This window comes from Dicentrarchus labrax, unplaced genomic scaffold (genome assembly GCF_905237075.1).
Source record: "Dicentrarchus labrax unplaced genomic scaffold, dlabrax2021, whole genome shotgun sequence".
Classification (NCBI taxonomy): Eukaryota; Metazoa; Chordata; class Actinopteri; family Moronidae; genus Dicentrarchus; species Dicentrarchus labrax.
This window is the reverse complement of record NW_026136723.1, coordinates 17,536,813-17,551,847: the sequence shown is the minus strand read 5'-3', so window position 1 is coordinate 17,551,847 and position 15,035 is coordinate 17,536,813. Positions and strand designations below refer to the sequence as shown.

Here is a 15,035-nt window from a genome sequence, read left to right as displayed (position 1 = left end):
TACCCGATCTCAAGGCTAATTACAGCTCTGTGCGTAAAACTGAGTTCATATTAAACACGCACTGTATGTGGAGATCCTCGCACGCACCCCCCCCACACACACACACACACACACATTTGCGTTTTGGTTTTGTTTTACAAAAAGATTGTACACACGATTATCAAATTATGTGCACAGACAACACACGTGCAAGTGCACCTGACTCCTGTTGTCATGCCAACCACTTGCCATATTCTTGATCCCTTCTGCTGCATCAAGACCCGCTATGAAGAAACGTGAGCTCTCCTCGCGGACAGTGTGATGTCATAATCACCCGTGCCATTCAGATAAAAAAAAATCTCTTTGGAAATAAGCGATATTATTTTAGCTGTTTTGTATTAAGGCTTGCATTAAGGCTGTGTGGTAGTGTAAGTGTGCAAGAGAGGGTCTCAGCTCAGGGATATTAGGTAGAAAATGTAAGGATGAGGTACTCTGAAACTTTACCAGTGGTTTCTAAACAGAAGAAATAGCATTTTTACACACTGTATTGCAGACTGTGTGGGAAAAGAGCAGGTTATGGTGTTATATTACATCATGAAAGGGAGGAAATAGTCTGAATTTTTGACAATTGTTTGTACCGCTCCATTTTAGGGGGCCACTGTGTCACATAGACAGGAGAAAACAAACCCACAGTCCCTGCCGTCATCCTAATAAGTCCTGTAGTAGTAAAAGATATGGTGTAAAAATACAAGAAACAGTCTGGCATTGATGTTAGTGTAGCAGGCATTAAAATATATTCTTAAAATATATAAAGTACTGATGCAGAACAGCTCATTTCAGAATATGTTATAATGTCGGATTACTACTCTATTAACGCCCAAGCACCATTTTAATGTTGTATCCGATCTAGTTCTGACTGTAAAGCTGAATAAAACTCGCACTAAATCTGCAGAAATCTAGTCTTCAGAGCTTGATTACTTAATTAAAAAAACACAGATGGAAAAAACAATATTACTGATGGCTCCATTTAACTATGTCCTATTATGTTGCAGCTGAATCATCTTTTATTAAAGCATATAAAGTAAAGCAAATTGTAGAGAATACTTAAATTAGAAAGTTGGGAAACGTGACCCTTTGAGGTACAAAACTAAAAATGATCATAAAGTGACATTTGTGACTGAGAAAGGGAAATAAACATTGCAAAAATTGTACTAAAAAAATTTATTTGTCAAAGGTTTCATCTGTACAATGGCCACAAAACAAACAGGTGGTTAAATTATTCTCACTATTACAAACTTGAGTAGATCTTAAGATGATTTATTAAAAAAAAGAAGCTAAACGAGAGCTTGTTCCTTGGATTACGGTGGCATTGGTGCTCTCATAGGAACGCGGGGCGGGACACCGGGGGGCCTTGGAGGCATTGGAGGTCCTCTCTGGAAGCCAAAAGGAGGAGGACGAGGAGCACCGTAGCCCGGTGGAGGCATGGGAGGAGGCCCTCTCATACCTGGAGGCACAGGGGGACCTGTGAGGGAGAAATTAAGTCCAAAACCATTACTTTTAATAATTACGCATTATAAATTTCAGCATTTTAGTATTTATCAGGTGAAGAGACATTTATTTGACCACAAAGACCCAGGGAGATTGCCACGGAGCTTACCCATATGTCCATACGGTGCTCTGGGTGGCATTCCCATAGGCGGGGGTGGGGGCATGCCAGGGGGTGGTGGTGCCCGGGATTGATTTGATCCCGGGGGAGCAGGAGGTGGAGGCACCATGCCAGGAGGAGCAGGGGGGGGCATGGGCATCTGAGGCATACCTGTGAAACACAAACAGTTTAGTATGCAGGCACTCGATCGAGCAAGCAGCTTGTGTACTGCGGTGTCTGACAATGTTTCTAAGAAAACCAAAGAATTTCAATGAAAATGTACATTCAAACCAACAGAACCCACTGCATCACAACAGTCATTTATGGTCAACACTGCCAGACAATGGGGTGTGAATAATAAAGTTATGGTGTATCACGGTATGCATGATTGGGTCTTTATATAGGTTAATAGTGGCTTATTATACTGTCTGGAGTACATAAAAAATAGAAACATTTTATGTGTGTGCAGAATGTAAACATGTTTTATTGTGCAAACTGCAGCACAATAAAAACAGAACTTAAAAATAGATATGCCAACTTAGACATTGCTCTCAAAATATATAAAAACACTATATAATAAACATTGTAAAGTGACATAAAATAGAGATATTTTCTCAAATGTTCTATTGTCAGTATATTTTTGCATAACTTCCCACTTGCAGCTACAATGGAAACATTTTAATCTTCAACAAACCAGTACCTGGATGCATGCTGCCAGGAGGGAAGGGTGGTGGTCCAGGTGGTGGCCCACCGCCGCCACCCTGTTGGCCTGGTGCTCCTGCATTTGGAGGCATGTTCATTGAAGGGGGCATTGATGGTGGCATCGATCCAGGAGGAGGAACGGGAGGGAAACCAGGGGGTGGCATGCCTGCACACAAACAAGTTGTATTAACAAGCTATCGTTTCATTGTCTACGTGTACACAAAACCAGGCTGCCTGTTAAATATTCTTGTCATCTTAGCCACTGTTATAATTTTAAACTTCATTAGTATCTCATAATAAGATCATTTGTCAGCTGTCACGTTCACTTTTAGTTAAAGACATCGCCCAAGCTTAAATTAAATTGATCATGTTATCACTTGCTGATAAAGGCTGCATCAGTCAGAGCAGCACACTTACATTATTGCAGGATTCTACTTAATCCCCTTACCAGTAATAAAACTGATTATCTACCCTCGTAGCACTCACCACTACATTCAGCTACTCAATCTATAGCCTTTAATCAGAGGCAGCTGTATATGACAAGAAAGTGTGACCTTTTTATATGTGGAGTAGGAATATAAGATATATGAGACAGTTGAAGATGTGGGGATTCAAATCGGTGATATGAAAAGTTAATCTTGATATTAGTATGAAGGTCCAAAGATATCAATTTCACTCCACTAAAGGAAACATGCATTGTTTATAACCTAAAAACTTAAGAGAAAACATATTTGTACATAAAGGAATAATTTTCAGTCATAATTTCTCTCATTTTGTTTGTTTTTTAAATTTGGAGAAAATCGTATCATGATTTCTATTGAATCATGAGTTGAGTGTATAGTTACTTCCGTAATGTGGAGGATTTTCACATCGCAGTGGTGAGTTGAAACTACAATTTTCACATTTTATAGTGAATCAGGTATGGATGACTCGTGTCAGAGCATACAGATATACACTGTGCCAAACTGCGTTCTCTGTAAACATATGACCTGAAATCATCATCTATTAGGTTACCATTACTGCTATCTTTCCACGTCTGCGGATGAATAGTGGTTCAAATGTTACACTGCAACAGAGGTGAAATAATACACTACTGAAAAGAAGAGAGCCACAGAACATCCTACATGTTTTAACATCTACACACAGTATTTTTGGTCATACCTGGCATGGGCATCCCAGATCCCATTGCAGTTAGGACCGGTGTCGGGGCACTCGGTGGGGGCGGAGCGTCTGCAAACAGCTGATGTGGCCGGTCTGCCTGGGAAAGAGGGTTTTGTGCAGCCAGGAGTCGCTCTGCAGCCGAACCGTGTCGCTCTCCTTTGGAATCCTTCTTGAAGGCGTAGGACACTGTGATGGGCCTGTTACAGAGGTACTGGCCATTCATGGCCTCAATGGCAGCGTCTGATGCGTCGAAGCTTGCGAAATTGATGAAAGCATAACCCTTGGAGTTGCCTGTGTCTGGGTCTCGCATGATCTTTGGCGTCTGGAGGATCACGCCAAAGGCACTGAATGTGTCGTAGAGCAGTTTCTCGTCGATCTCCGGGTCCAGATTACCGATGAAGATGTTAGCACCCACGTCCAGGTTTTTGTTGTGCGCAGAGGCCTTATTAACTCGAATTGGTTTGCCATAGAGCTTTATCATATTCATGATTTTGATGGCGTAGTCAGCATCCTCTTCACTAAGGAACTCCACAAAGCCATAACCTGAGAAGGAGTTAAAAAAAATGAGCTCACTGATTGTTATTTATTCTCCCATGACAGACATGTTGCTACCTTGATTATCACAATTTTAGGCATTATTAGCCAATCCTCACCTTGATGTTGGCCAGTGACCCTGTCTTTGGGCATGTGTGTATTGACCACAGGACCAGCCTGCAGGAAAAGCTCCCATAGTAACGGCTCTGACACCTTCTCATCCAAGCCACCGACATACACAGTGGCGTCTGAAAAAAATAAACAAGAAAGAATTAGAAATTAACTTGATATGGAAATCATAGATGTCCAAATTGGTACAAATTTTACATGGATTTAGGTTAAGTCAAAATACAAGGCAATGAAGGTGCATAATGTCTGGCTGTCGCTAATTTATCATGTAAAAATACCAAATAACTTCTTATTACAGGGTTCCCAAATGTTATATGTTGCTTTACTACGAACTAGCTGATTATGAGTGTAAGGACAACGTTTTAACCTTTCGGTAAGGATAGTTAAAACCCCCTATTACGATTAAAGCTGGAGGATATGGCACCAATTTTATAAATCATCAATACAATAATACAAAAACAGTCACCATAAGACATTTTAATGTGATTTTGCTTTTCTAAAAAGGCCATAAAGTTACCAATAATAAAGCTAGATATTTAGTTAGTTAAACTACCTATTCATTATAACCATGATAATCATATTTTCTACAGACCACACGGTCTCTCTAGCTTATCAAAAGCTGTGTTAAAGCACCCGAAAAACTTGCACAAATAGAAACAAAGAGGGATCATTGGTTTAGTCAACACGACCGACGAGTTGTGCCAGACTGCTCTCTGGTAGCTTGCTAAGCTAACGTTAGCTGTTAGCCAACAGGACGTACCTCCGCGTCTAATAAGCGAACAACAGCAGCCACATTTCAAATGAATCAAACCCCCACAAGATACACACAAGTTCTCATGTAGCAAAGAGGTCAAAATAACTCACAGCAAAGAGAATTTAATTGAATGGCTAAAGTAGCTGCAAGTGAAGCTAACAACTGAACACTTCCATGTGATCGACCGGTTGTTTACCTCAAACTATGAGCCAACCAGACGGCGCTCATAAACACAAAGGTGAGCAGTTAGACGTGTAAAGCACACGCAGTTTTATAAATCACTGCAACTAAGGCTGAAATAGTTCGTGTAATGTTGCGTTTACCTTGGTTTCTTTCAGAAATTGGTCCCGCTGCCATGTTGAATGAACAACGCAGGGCAAGCGTCCTGAACAGAGGCCCCGCCTCTTCCTGTCTGTGTGCCGGAGGCGGAAGTCGTCAAATAAAATAAAATAAATTAAAATAAAAGATTAATTAATAAATAATAAGAAGTGAGTTTTGGTAGCCCTTTAGGGGTGTAAAGGTAGATCTTAAATGAAATCGGATACTTTGTAATTTCTAACTGAAAATAAATAAATAAAAATGATATAGTTCAAAAGGGTTTACAAGGTTTTTAAACTGTTGTATTTATTTATTTTTTTAGTTGTTTAGTTTAGCTCAATTTCAAAGTTTAATCAGGGACAGGGTCTGAAAATTAACTTCAGCTCGACCCCAAACTGTATTACTACATCTGTTGCATTACTTTTTTCCGTGCTCCACAGTGATTATTTGTCCCAAACAAGTAAAAATGTTTTTAAAGGAACCATTAACACAGCTGGCCTCCTCAGCATCAACCGTTACACATGATTATCTATTTATTTGGTCCAAGTTGTATAGGTTGAGTTGTTCACCCTTGTCTTAAGCAGTGAAATAAATGACATGACAAATAAATTTTTAATTAACATCTGTATGAGCCCATTTATTACATCATATAAATCTACTAAAAGTATAAACATGGAATACAAAATGCTCATAGAAAATACATACAATAAGGGCCTTGGGAAACACTTTATAAAACAATACTGTATAGAATATGAAACATATAAAAACAAAACTTAATCAGCACATCATGCATCAAAGCCAAAAGATGAAAAGTCCAAGTCTTAAACGGATAGCAAAAAAAAGAAAGAAAAAGTTGAAAAAGCCTTCACTGATAATGCTCACAAAGAAAGGTCAAAGGCATCTGTAAGAAATGAGCTCTGAGATTAATGGCTTGTGGTCAGACACATAGTAAGCATCTAAATTAGAAGAAAGAAGAAATGCAAAAACATACAATTCAAGATGTCCAGCCTCATTGCTGTAACCAGCTCATTCAAATACTCATCAAGTTTTTCTCTTTTATTTCCTTTTTAGCTTTAGCACGAGTGGACGAGTATAGTTTGTTCTTGAGTCGGACTGGAAATTGGTTCATGAGTCCATACAATCACTGATTAGTACAGAAAATGTATCTGCAGATGAGATTCTGGGAGAAGAGGGGAAGAAACGTGGGGAAAAGAAACGTGAGCGCTGCAGAATTGTGAGGTCAAAGTGTTCAAAGATTCAAAGGTCTATTTAAACTTTTCAGTATCTACTGGAGAAAGCTGCAGGGTGTTTGCAAAGAACACAAAATTACATAGAAACATTTTCTTACTTGTGCTGCACACATATTTTGCAAGCTGAGTACCAAACAAACAATATATCATGAGTATAAATGTATACCAAAGGTAGTAAGATTGAATAAATCCTTCATAATCAAACATCATGTAACATATTCAAGCAATAGTTCGACATTTTAGGAAATACACTTATTCACTTTTTGGTGGAGAGTTAGATTGATTGAAAAGATGAATAACAATCTCTGGTCTGTAGAGTAAATATGAAGTTACCGCGAGCAACGGGTCTGTGGACTACTTCTTGGTTCTGAGCGGTTGCCAGGCAACCTGTGGAAACTCCAGGAAGATATTACCAGCTACCAAGAAATAGCTTAGTCCGCCACACAAAAGGCGAATTGTGTGGTTTTTGTACAGATTGAACTAATCAGATAATAGCATGTTAACTTGTGAGCTTTAGGAGTGCTGGTCGGGGGATTTTATTACCGTTGTTCTGATCCAGGTTGGCTGTTTCTTGTCTTTATGCTAAGCTAAGCTAACTGGCTGCTGGCTATAGCCTTATAGACAGACAGAAGAGTGAGACTGATCTTCTTGTCTAACTCTCTGCCAGAAAGCAAATAAAAAAAAAAAAAGTCAAACTATTCCCTTAAGGTACTGTAACAGCAATATAGCATGTATTACCTTTACATGAATTGAGCAAAAACTTCTTTAAGCAGAGTAGAACTTCCCTTCAAGACCTCATTAAAACAAATGAAAGGTTTGTGTTTTTTTTTAACATGTCAAACTATTGCATGCTACCAATTTCATAAAAGGCACAATGATCCGAGTGATAAAACAATACAACTGGTTCTGGCTTTAATCTTACTCGATCTCTGCTTCTTTGTTTTCTATTTGCCGCCTCCTCAAATTTAGTGTAATCAGTTTCTGCTGTTGATCATCCAGCATTCAGCAGCGAAATGGACCCTCCTGCTGTTTAACTTGCATAACTCACTGCCCACATTTCCTTCCAACCAAAGCCACATTAAACTCTCACTTCCATTACATGGGGTCTTTAAAAGGCTACTCATTGAAATGCCTTCATCCTTATAATGTATTCAATACATTTTAGATAGAGAAAAATAAAGATATCACATTTACACTATAAATGAAATCAGGTCCTTCAACATAAGAATATTTGAAAAAGGTGATAAGTGCGAGTTACATACATCGTTTTTAGCCCATGGACATACACTAGCACTGCTAACAAACAAGTTCTGCTTCCAGTATGGCAAAAATACAACCACAAATGCTGGTACTGTTTCGTATTGCCTGCAGTGACTCACACACGATGAATCAGCTTGTTAAAAACCTCAACTCTTTTCTTTTTTTTGTTTTGGCCTTCACATTTTTACCTCCGATCACCACTGTGTGGCTTTTTCGATGTTTCTGCTAGATGAAGCACATGACAAACACAATCTGTATCACGAGAGTAATTCAATAGTCTAAATGTTAAGCGGCATCGCTTTGTCGACGCTTTAGTTGATAGCACACTGAAAATATACATTCAGCTAGTGTCATGGTCATCAGGCATACAATGAACACTAATATAATTGAGAAAAAACCTTTACACATACAAAAAAAGAAAACATAGTGATGGTTCACTATCGGATTTTTCAAAAACCTGAGCTGCTGTCAGAGTAATCAGTAACCCGCTGACATTTTTGCAAAGTACCCTCAAATGATTACATGAGCCAATAAGTATTAGTTTCAATGCTTACTTGAATTCTGTTATTACTTGAGGATGCAATTTCCACATATTTACACAATATTCTCAGGCAGAACGAGGTGGTGTTCCCATTACGGAAGTGTTAGGCTAGGTGGGATCTTGTGTCCCCTCGCTGTTTCTGTTTCTGGCGATATTTCATTCATGGTCATCATACAAACGTTTTACCACCTTCACTTGCCAAGTCCTAAATACTTTATGCAAGTAAACACACCCAAAACATGAAAGAAAACAAACTTCAGCGATCCATACCTTGATCAGATGTGTTTGGTTTGATGGGTCATATTAACTTATGTCCCGTACATTCACTGATGAAAGGCAGGCTTTGCTTATGAAATCATGAAAAAACCATGTCAGTCAGCTGGTATGCCAAGCACGTTTACAGGTTTTTTTTTTGTTTTTTTTTTAAAAAGCACTGTTATCCTGTAATACCTAGGCACAAAGAGGTAACGGCTATAGCGGCAAGTGTTTGTTTTATGGACGGACGTGCATATTGTAAGTCAAGGCCTGATTACCTGGTCCTCGTAACAAAACACAAGATACAAAACCTAAACGTTTGCACAATATCACCTTAATATCTATGAAGAGATCAATACTGTTACCAGGAATCCTACGGAGTGTGAAGGCATATTTCCACAATGGACGGTAGTTTTAGTGCGAGGGCAGGGTGGCAGTGTTGGCTGCGTTGAGTTGGCCCACAGCTAACATCAGGATGTCTTTCTTCTCTTTGTAAAAACGCAGTTCTCTGCCCGCCAGCCTGGCATCCTCCAGTTCTCGCTCTGTCGACGCCATCTCCTGCGCAATGGTGGCGGCTACGCTCTGTTCTCGGTTCACCCAGTCGGCAGCCATCTGAGTGCGCATGTCATCATCCAGAGCCCGGTGGGAGTAGTGAGCCAGCACTTCCTGCAAAGTTTAGTAAAAACAAAGAGGGGAAGCTAAGTGGTCTTGGCAACTCAAAATCTAGTAAGACCTTAATAAATCTTCAATAAATCCTCAGGTAAAAGATATAACGCATCTTATTTCCAGTTTGAAGTAGGGACACAGTGATATTGCCAAAGACAGTGAACATTTGGTATCTGCCAGGCACATTGAAATTGAACGTTTCCTTGTCAGCGTCATTCTAAAAGTCTGTGTTTCAGTTACATTAATTTGGTCACAGTGAGCTGCTAACTCCCTGGTATCAGGTTACCTTACATAAAAATGATGAATGTAACTGAATGAATGAAAAGAGAGTGCTGGTATTGGACCAGTACTGAATATCTGCAGAAACCATGACTTGTGGTATCAGACTCGGTATCGGGGGAAGCAGAAGTCAAAAATGGCGATGCCCTAATTTGAAGGTACTTCACGATGCCTTCCATGTCAGCTGTAAAACCAATGCTGTGCAACTAGAGATTCTTTTACAAATCCATTTTTTTAGCTAGCCTGTGTTGGAATTTTCTTCTGCAGTGATCTTATTTTCCAGCTCCCCGCTGCTCTCTAACAACGCTCCAATTTGTGGTGCGAAGAAAAAAAATTGAATCTGTCTGGACCAGTCTTGCCAAGTAGGGAAAGATTTAACACTTTGTTTAGGAAACTTGATGAAGAGTGATGAAAACTACTACTGTAGTTGGATAATTGAACCCATCTGTGAGATGAATGATAGTACCTGTCGGGAACACTGTCGTTCTCTCATGGCTTTGAGACTCCCATTCCAGTGCAGCAGCTGGAACACAGTCATCAGCTCCTGAAACACAAACACAGCCAAGCCAGCAGCAATAAGGCATCAGATTTACTGCAGAACACTCAATGTGTAGGAATTCAGGAGTGCAAACTCTGCTTGCTTCCTTCAGATTTCCTATTTTCAATTGGGCATGGGGTTAAGATGGTAAAAGATTAACAGGTCACTGTGGGCTCAAACTACTGGATGTTGAGCTGCAGCTCTTAAAAACATGTATGCGATCGCAATCTTTGTTTCATACATTTTCAAGCTCAACAGATTTTAATCTGGGCTCAAATCTGCCAATGCTATTTTCACACTATCCTGGTGCGTCTGAGGAGCGTAAAATGCTACTTAACACGACCCAGACATTCCTGAATTTTACGCACCTGAAACTCCAGCATGGATTTTCCTTTGTTGGACTCAAGCATGAAACGAAATGCGCCAATTCCTGTGTTGGGATTGTCAGCCTCTTCTCTGTTTCCCTGCAAACAACAACAACTAGTTGGTGTCAGTGTGCTTCGTTCACCCAAACAGCTTGACAAATACTGGATTTCTGGGGTAAATATAATGATGAGAAAATAATTATTAAAATGTGAAAAAATGTATAACATGACGCACAAAATAACAACGTTGGGACAATGTCAATATGTCTCAAATGGAGGGACAGATAATAAAAACATCACTGAATGTGACAAATTAGTCTCTTATATATTATACATATGAAACACACAGACATATTTTTATTTATCTATTTATTTAATTTTACTTAATGAACTGTATTTGGTATTAATTATACATATTTTAATATATTTTTTAATTATATTTTTCTGTTTTCTTTTCTAAACAAAACTAAAACATGTGCAACAATGTGCACTATGAAACATTTTTTGGTCAGGGAAACTGACATAATATCTGACATATGTCTCCTTGAAGAATGTACTCAAGTTTTACATAAAACTACTATAGTGCAAAAATCTATGTGCGTGTTGCCAACTGCATTAAATACATATTAAGTTGATGCATATGCATCTTACGTGTGTCCTTTTACGTTTTTATTCAATGTGGTGATATATACTGCAGATATACTGTGACTTACTGCTTCCTATTCACTGACAACTCACAACCTTCTCTAATTTATTAGAACTTACATTGAAGGAGGCCAGGGCCTCACTGACGCTCTTCTCAATGAAGTCGTCTGTGATGCGACGGGAGGGGTGTTCATTGAAAACAGAGTTCATCAGGGCAATCTTGGCAGCGCTGCGCCTTGCCTCGGCTTTGGTGGGACAGAACTGTCAAACAGTAAAGCAGACATGCATTAGTGGTCAGATACAATCAGAAACACAGATATACAGTCAAAAAGCTAAAGACCCTTTAGTGGTCTTGAGTTTGCATCCATATTTGGTATGTTGTGGTTGCAAGCATGTTGGAGTTTTATAAGCTTGTAACAAGGCACTAGAATGACCCTTTTTTTATATGAATTGTGCAAAACACAGCATGTTTATTAATGTCCTGTTATCACTGTTTTGAAATCAAAGAAAAAACTCCTGTTATCACGCTAAGAAAATGCAGATTCTGTACCTGGAAACTTCCGAAGCAGCTGCCTCCGGGAAGACTAACATAGCAGACATATGGAGGGCTGTTGGATGGGACCATTTCATAAACAACTAGAGCTCCATTCCGCAAGTCCGCCCCTCTGGTCAGCTTCATCTGCCAAAACTCCTGTAAAGCTTCCACCACGTTTACTGGAGGACACAGACAGAGATAAACTGACTCACAATGTGGTACATTAACCCTGTCTTTTATAACTAATCCTACTTACATAAGAATATTCAGGTTTCAAGAAACCAGAATGTTTTGTTTTTTTTGTTGCATTAGTTACCGGCTGTGCTCTACAACATCCTCTCTAAACACAAAGGTGGAAAGGGTGGGGGGAAGGTCATCTCAAGGATGCCAGGGGTATTTTCCTGAAATTATTTAGGTGGCGGCTCAGAGGAAATTCTGCATCACCTCCGAGGAGCTGCTTAAAGAAACACACCCTCAACTGCACACTTTATGCGCCTGTGTGAGAGAGTTATATTCCTGCTCTCCAAAAAGGAAACAACAACAACAAAGAAAAGCAGTAAATTTGCGTCTGAGTCAGAAATTATTATTTGGGTCTGAGCCTGCAGGGAGATGTGAGTGCAGCCAACATTATCCAGGGCTGTTTAACTTCTGTTACCTCTCATCTCTTTCCTGCTGTGCTCTCACTGTTTGAACACAGGCAGTCTGCCTCTTGCTCTCGTTTCGAGTCTGGAGCCCGATCAGAACGTTTTAGGGCTGCAGCTTTGTGGCTATTGAGGCCTCTGTAAACGAGCTGAGATATATTCTGACATCAGACATATAAGTCCCTAAACTGCAATCCAAATCATTTTGTTGCTGCTCTTACTGTGTGTGAAAAAAAAAAGTTCATTAGAAACAGCTCTCTTGTTGTTCGCCAATAATAAAGTAATAACTGGTGTTCTATTGAAAACAGCAGCGTTGCTCTACTTTTACAACAAATATATGAATCCTTAGTGTTTTAAACATTACAGAACATATTCTTTATCATAAGTATCATCATTTTACTTAAGCTGTAGATGTAAGACGAGCCATGGGATGTACAATATACATATTACATTTGAATGAAATGTAGAGTATTTTCCATAAATCAGAGACAAAGTTCATTTTGAGCCTCTAAAGGGTCAGGACAGTGATAAGATAACCCATTTTGGTCTGTTATTTTATCCATTTTTAAGCATGTCCTGTAAGATAAAGCAAAGAGAGACAGGAAGTATTGAGAGATAGTGGAGGATAACATGTGACAATGGTGCGTGCTCAGACTGAAACCCACAATGCGGCATTGGCCATGGCATCAGTCATGACATATCTGACAAATGCGTCACAGGAAAAAGTAAAAATAGAATAACTATTAAATAAATGATCACTGACAGAATTACATGGCTTGTCGTAATGGTGTTTTCATTGCAAATAAAAGCGATTTAATTCCCTGCTAATGGCTTAATTAGAACTATACCACATAGAAAATGTAGAAAACCCAAATTATAATACAGTGTAGAGGAAATAATTATTGCCAAATACCAAAATATCATTGTTTTGATGTAATGTGTTGTTTTTCGGTGGCAATTTGATAACCCCTTTCTTCATTAGAGTAAATCACAATATTGGAGCAACATTAAGGCAAAAGTAGCGCCCTGATAAAACAGTCTTTATGGTCCTGCCAGTGTTGACGGTGTTAAGTATCCTAAATGGGATAAAGGGAGGGAAGAGGCATTAGTCAGAGCAAGGAGGGACAATCTTTTGGAAAATAAATCCTATTAGCACCAACAGGAACACATGTATTACCTCCAAGTGGCAACATTTTAGTGCAATTTAGTGCAGTTAGTGTTAGGCATATCTCTTGTCAGTGTGCTGTAGTGATAAATATAAAGAGAAAAAAGATGGGAGGACCACCAGGAGATCATCATGAGCCAAATACATTACATTTTTATATATCCGTAATTCATGTGCTTATATCTATTAAAAAGTTATGATCCATCTGGTATTACTTACTGAGAGGTATCGTCTGGATAACACACACAACACTTTTGGTCATCTCTGAAAAGATGTATGAACTTTATTTAGCTCAGTAAAAAAATAAAAAAAGGTGTATAACCTGATTTTACCCTTTAAATCTTTGCTCATGTCTTTTCCTTTTGTTATTCAACCTTATTCATAACTTTCACAGTTTACACTACAGGGCCAGTATTGTACCGTGTCCAATATAAAAGCAGATGAATATAAATTGCCTTATTTATTAGGCAAAACAGCCTATTGTTTGCGAATGTAATCCTCTGGAGCTGTGGTAGTTAATCCTATAATGAAGGGATTGAAGCCATGGTTACTATAGCTATAATATCAAAGGAAAAAACTTTTGGAAGAAAATAGAAACATTATGGTGATATTAAATCTGATGAAAATGACCACAATAATGGTAAAACACTAAATGAATTCGGTGTGTTTGACACTGAGCAGCCCCACATGGACATTACAGGAATGTGGCATATGTTTTTCCCGTTGCTAATCCACTTCAAAACAAATGGCGCAGCTAAAAGTGGCTTTCTGCTCCTCAAAAACTCCCTCAAGTGTAAACTGACCGCTACGACCCGGATTAAACATCTTTACCACCGCTGGACGTTTTTACCTCTGCCATAACCTTGCGTGTGTTTGGCGAAGCTGCGGACCACAGCCTCCACCGCCTCCTTCAGCACCGCCGGGTTCCCCGGGTTACAGTGGCCGGTAGCCCCCGGCCCCAGCCCCGCTCCGATACCGCCGTACAGGCTGTGGAGCTGCAGCGGGGGCGGTGGCGGAGGAGGCCCGGACGAAGCGGCCAGAGAGACCGGGGAGGGCAACAGCGGCGCGATGGGGACCGTAACCCCGGGCCGGAGAGAAGAGCGGAGGGTCCCCGTCGGTCCTGAACCGAATCCAATCCCTGGCTGCAGCCTCTGAGGGCGGATACTTTCCGGGATAGATTCCATTGTCCCAACGTAACGTCTGCGGAGCCCCCGGTCTGGACGGAATTTACACCGTTAAAACCCCGACGGCGTCAGCTTCACGAACGCGTCTCCGAGGGGCTGAATGAACAAAGTGTTGGCTTTTGTCAATCACAGCCGAAAGAAGTAGTTAGCCGATGTTGATTCGACACATATCAGTGCTGCTATGCATCCTCACTCTCTGGATTAGGCTGCGGGATTGTCAGTCAAATGAGGCGTTCACGTGCCCCTCGTATTCCACAAGTTCACGACAGTATTTTTACACGTTTAGCCCTCGTGTCCCTGGTTTAAGCCCAGTGGTGTAGTGGTCCTTTGATAAGTGGGTATACTCTTAGTTTATGCCCCAATTTTTATTTTTCTGGCCCATCCGGTAAATGATAAACGCCCTGTTATAAACACTGACACATAAAACAACTCTTGTATATTTAGAACATCCAAAAATGGGTCAGTATTATTTGCACATTGTCACTTAAC

At 39.9% G+C, this 15,035-nt stretch overlaps 2 protein-coding genes across 2 annotated transcripts; both read right to left on the bottom strand.

Annotated features, from left to right (window-relative positions):
• Positions 1–1,185: 1,185 nt before the first annotated feature.
• sf3b4 (splicing factor 3b, subunit 4) lies at positions 1,186–5,317 on the bottom strand. Its single transcript, XM_051390520.1, has 6 exons — positions 5,228–5,317; positions 4,141–4,269; positions 3,488–4,030; positions 2,325–2,492; positions 1,637–1,795; positions 1,186–1,501 (listed from the first exon to the last, which is right to left on the bottom strand). The coding sequence occupies exons 1-6, from the start codon at positions 5,259–5,261 to the stop codon at positions 1,338–1,340; spliced, it is 1,197 nt and encodes a 398-aa protein (XP_051246480.1). The 5' UTR covers positions 5,262–5,317; the 3' UTR covers positions 1,186–1,337.
• A 514-nt stretch (positions 5,318–5,831) lies between these two features.
• lix1l (limb and CNS expressed 1 like) lies at positions 5,832–14,769 on the bottom strand. The gene is made up of 6 exons (XM_051390298.1): positions 14,213–14,769; positions 11,572–11,735; positions 11,142–11,282; positions 10,380–10,475; positions 9,940–10,017; positions 5,832–9,194 (listed from the first exon to the last, which is right to left on the bottom strand). The coding sequence occupies exons 1-6, from the start codon at positions 14,544–14,546 to the stop codon at positions 8,943–8,945; spliced, it is 1,065 nt and encodes a 354-aa protein (XP_051246258.1). The 5' UTR covers positions 14,547–14,769; the 3' UTR covers positions 5,832–8,942.
• Between the last annotated feature and the right edge of the window lie 266 nt (positions 14,770–15,035).

Excerpts from the sequence above, each read along its gene's own strand:
- sf3b4 (XM_051390520.1), bottom strand. The coding sequence starts at position 5,261 with ATGGCAGCGGGACCAATTTCTGAAAGAAACCAAG. Across the intron at positions 4,031-4,140 it reads GGTCACTGGCCAACATCAAG|GTTATGGCTTTGTGGAGTTC; the intron begins GTGAGGATTGGC and ends ACTCCTTCTCAG. Across the intron at positions 1,796-2,324 it reads TCCTGGCAGCATGCATCCAG|GTATGCCTCAGATGCCCATG; the intron begins GTACTGGTTTGT and ends TGTGTTTCACAG.
- lix1l (XM_051390298.1), bottom strand. The coding sequence starts at position 14,546 with ATGGAATCTATCCCGGAAAGTATCCGCCCTCAGAGGCTGCAGCCAGGG. Across the intron at positions 10,476-11,141 it reads AGGCCCTGGCCTCCTTCAAT|GGAAACAGAGAAGAGGCTGA; the intron begins GTAAGTTCTAAT and ends TGTTGTTTGCAG. Across the intron at positions 9,195-9,939 it reads AACGACAGTGTTCCCGACAG|GAAGTGCTGGCTCACTACTC; the intron begins GTACTATCATTC and ends TAAACTTTGCAG.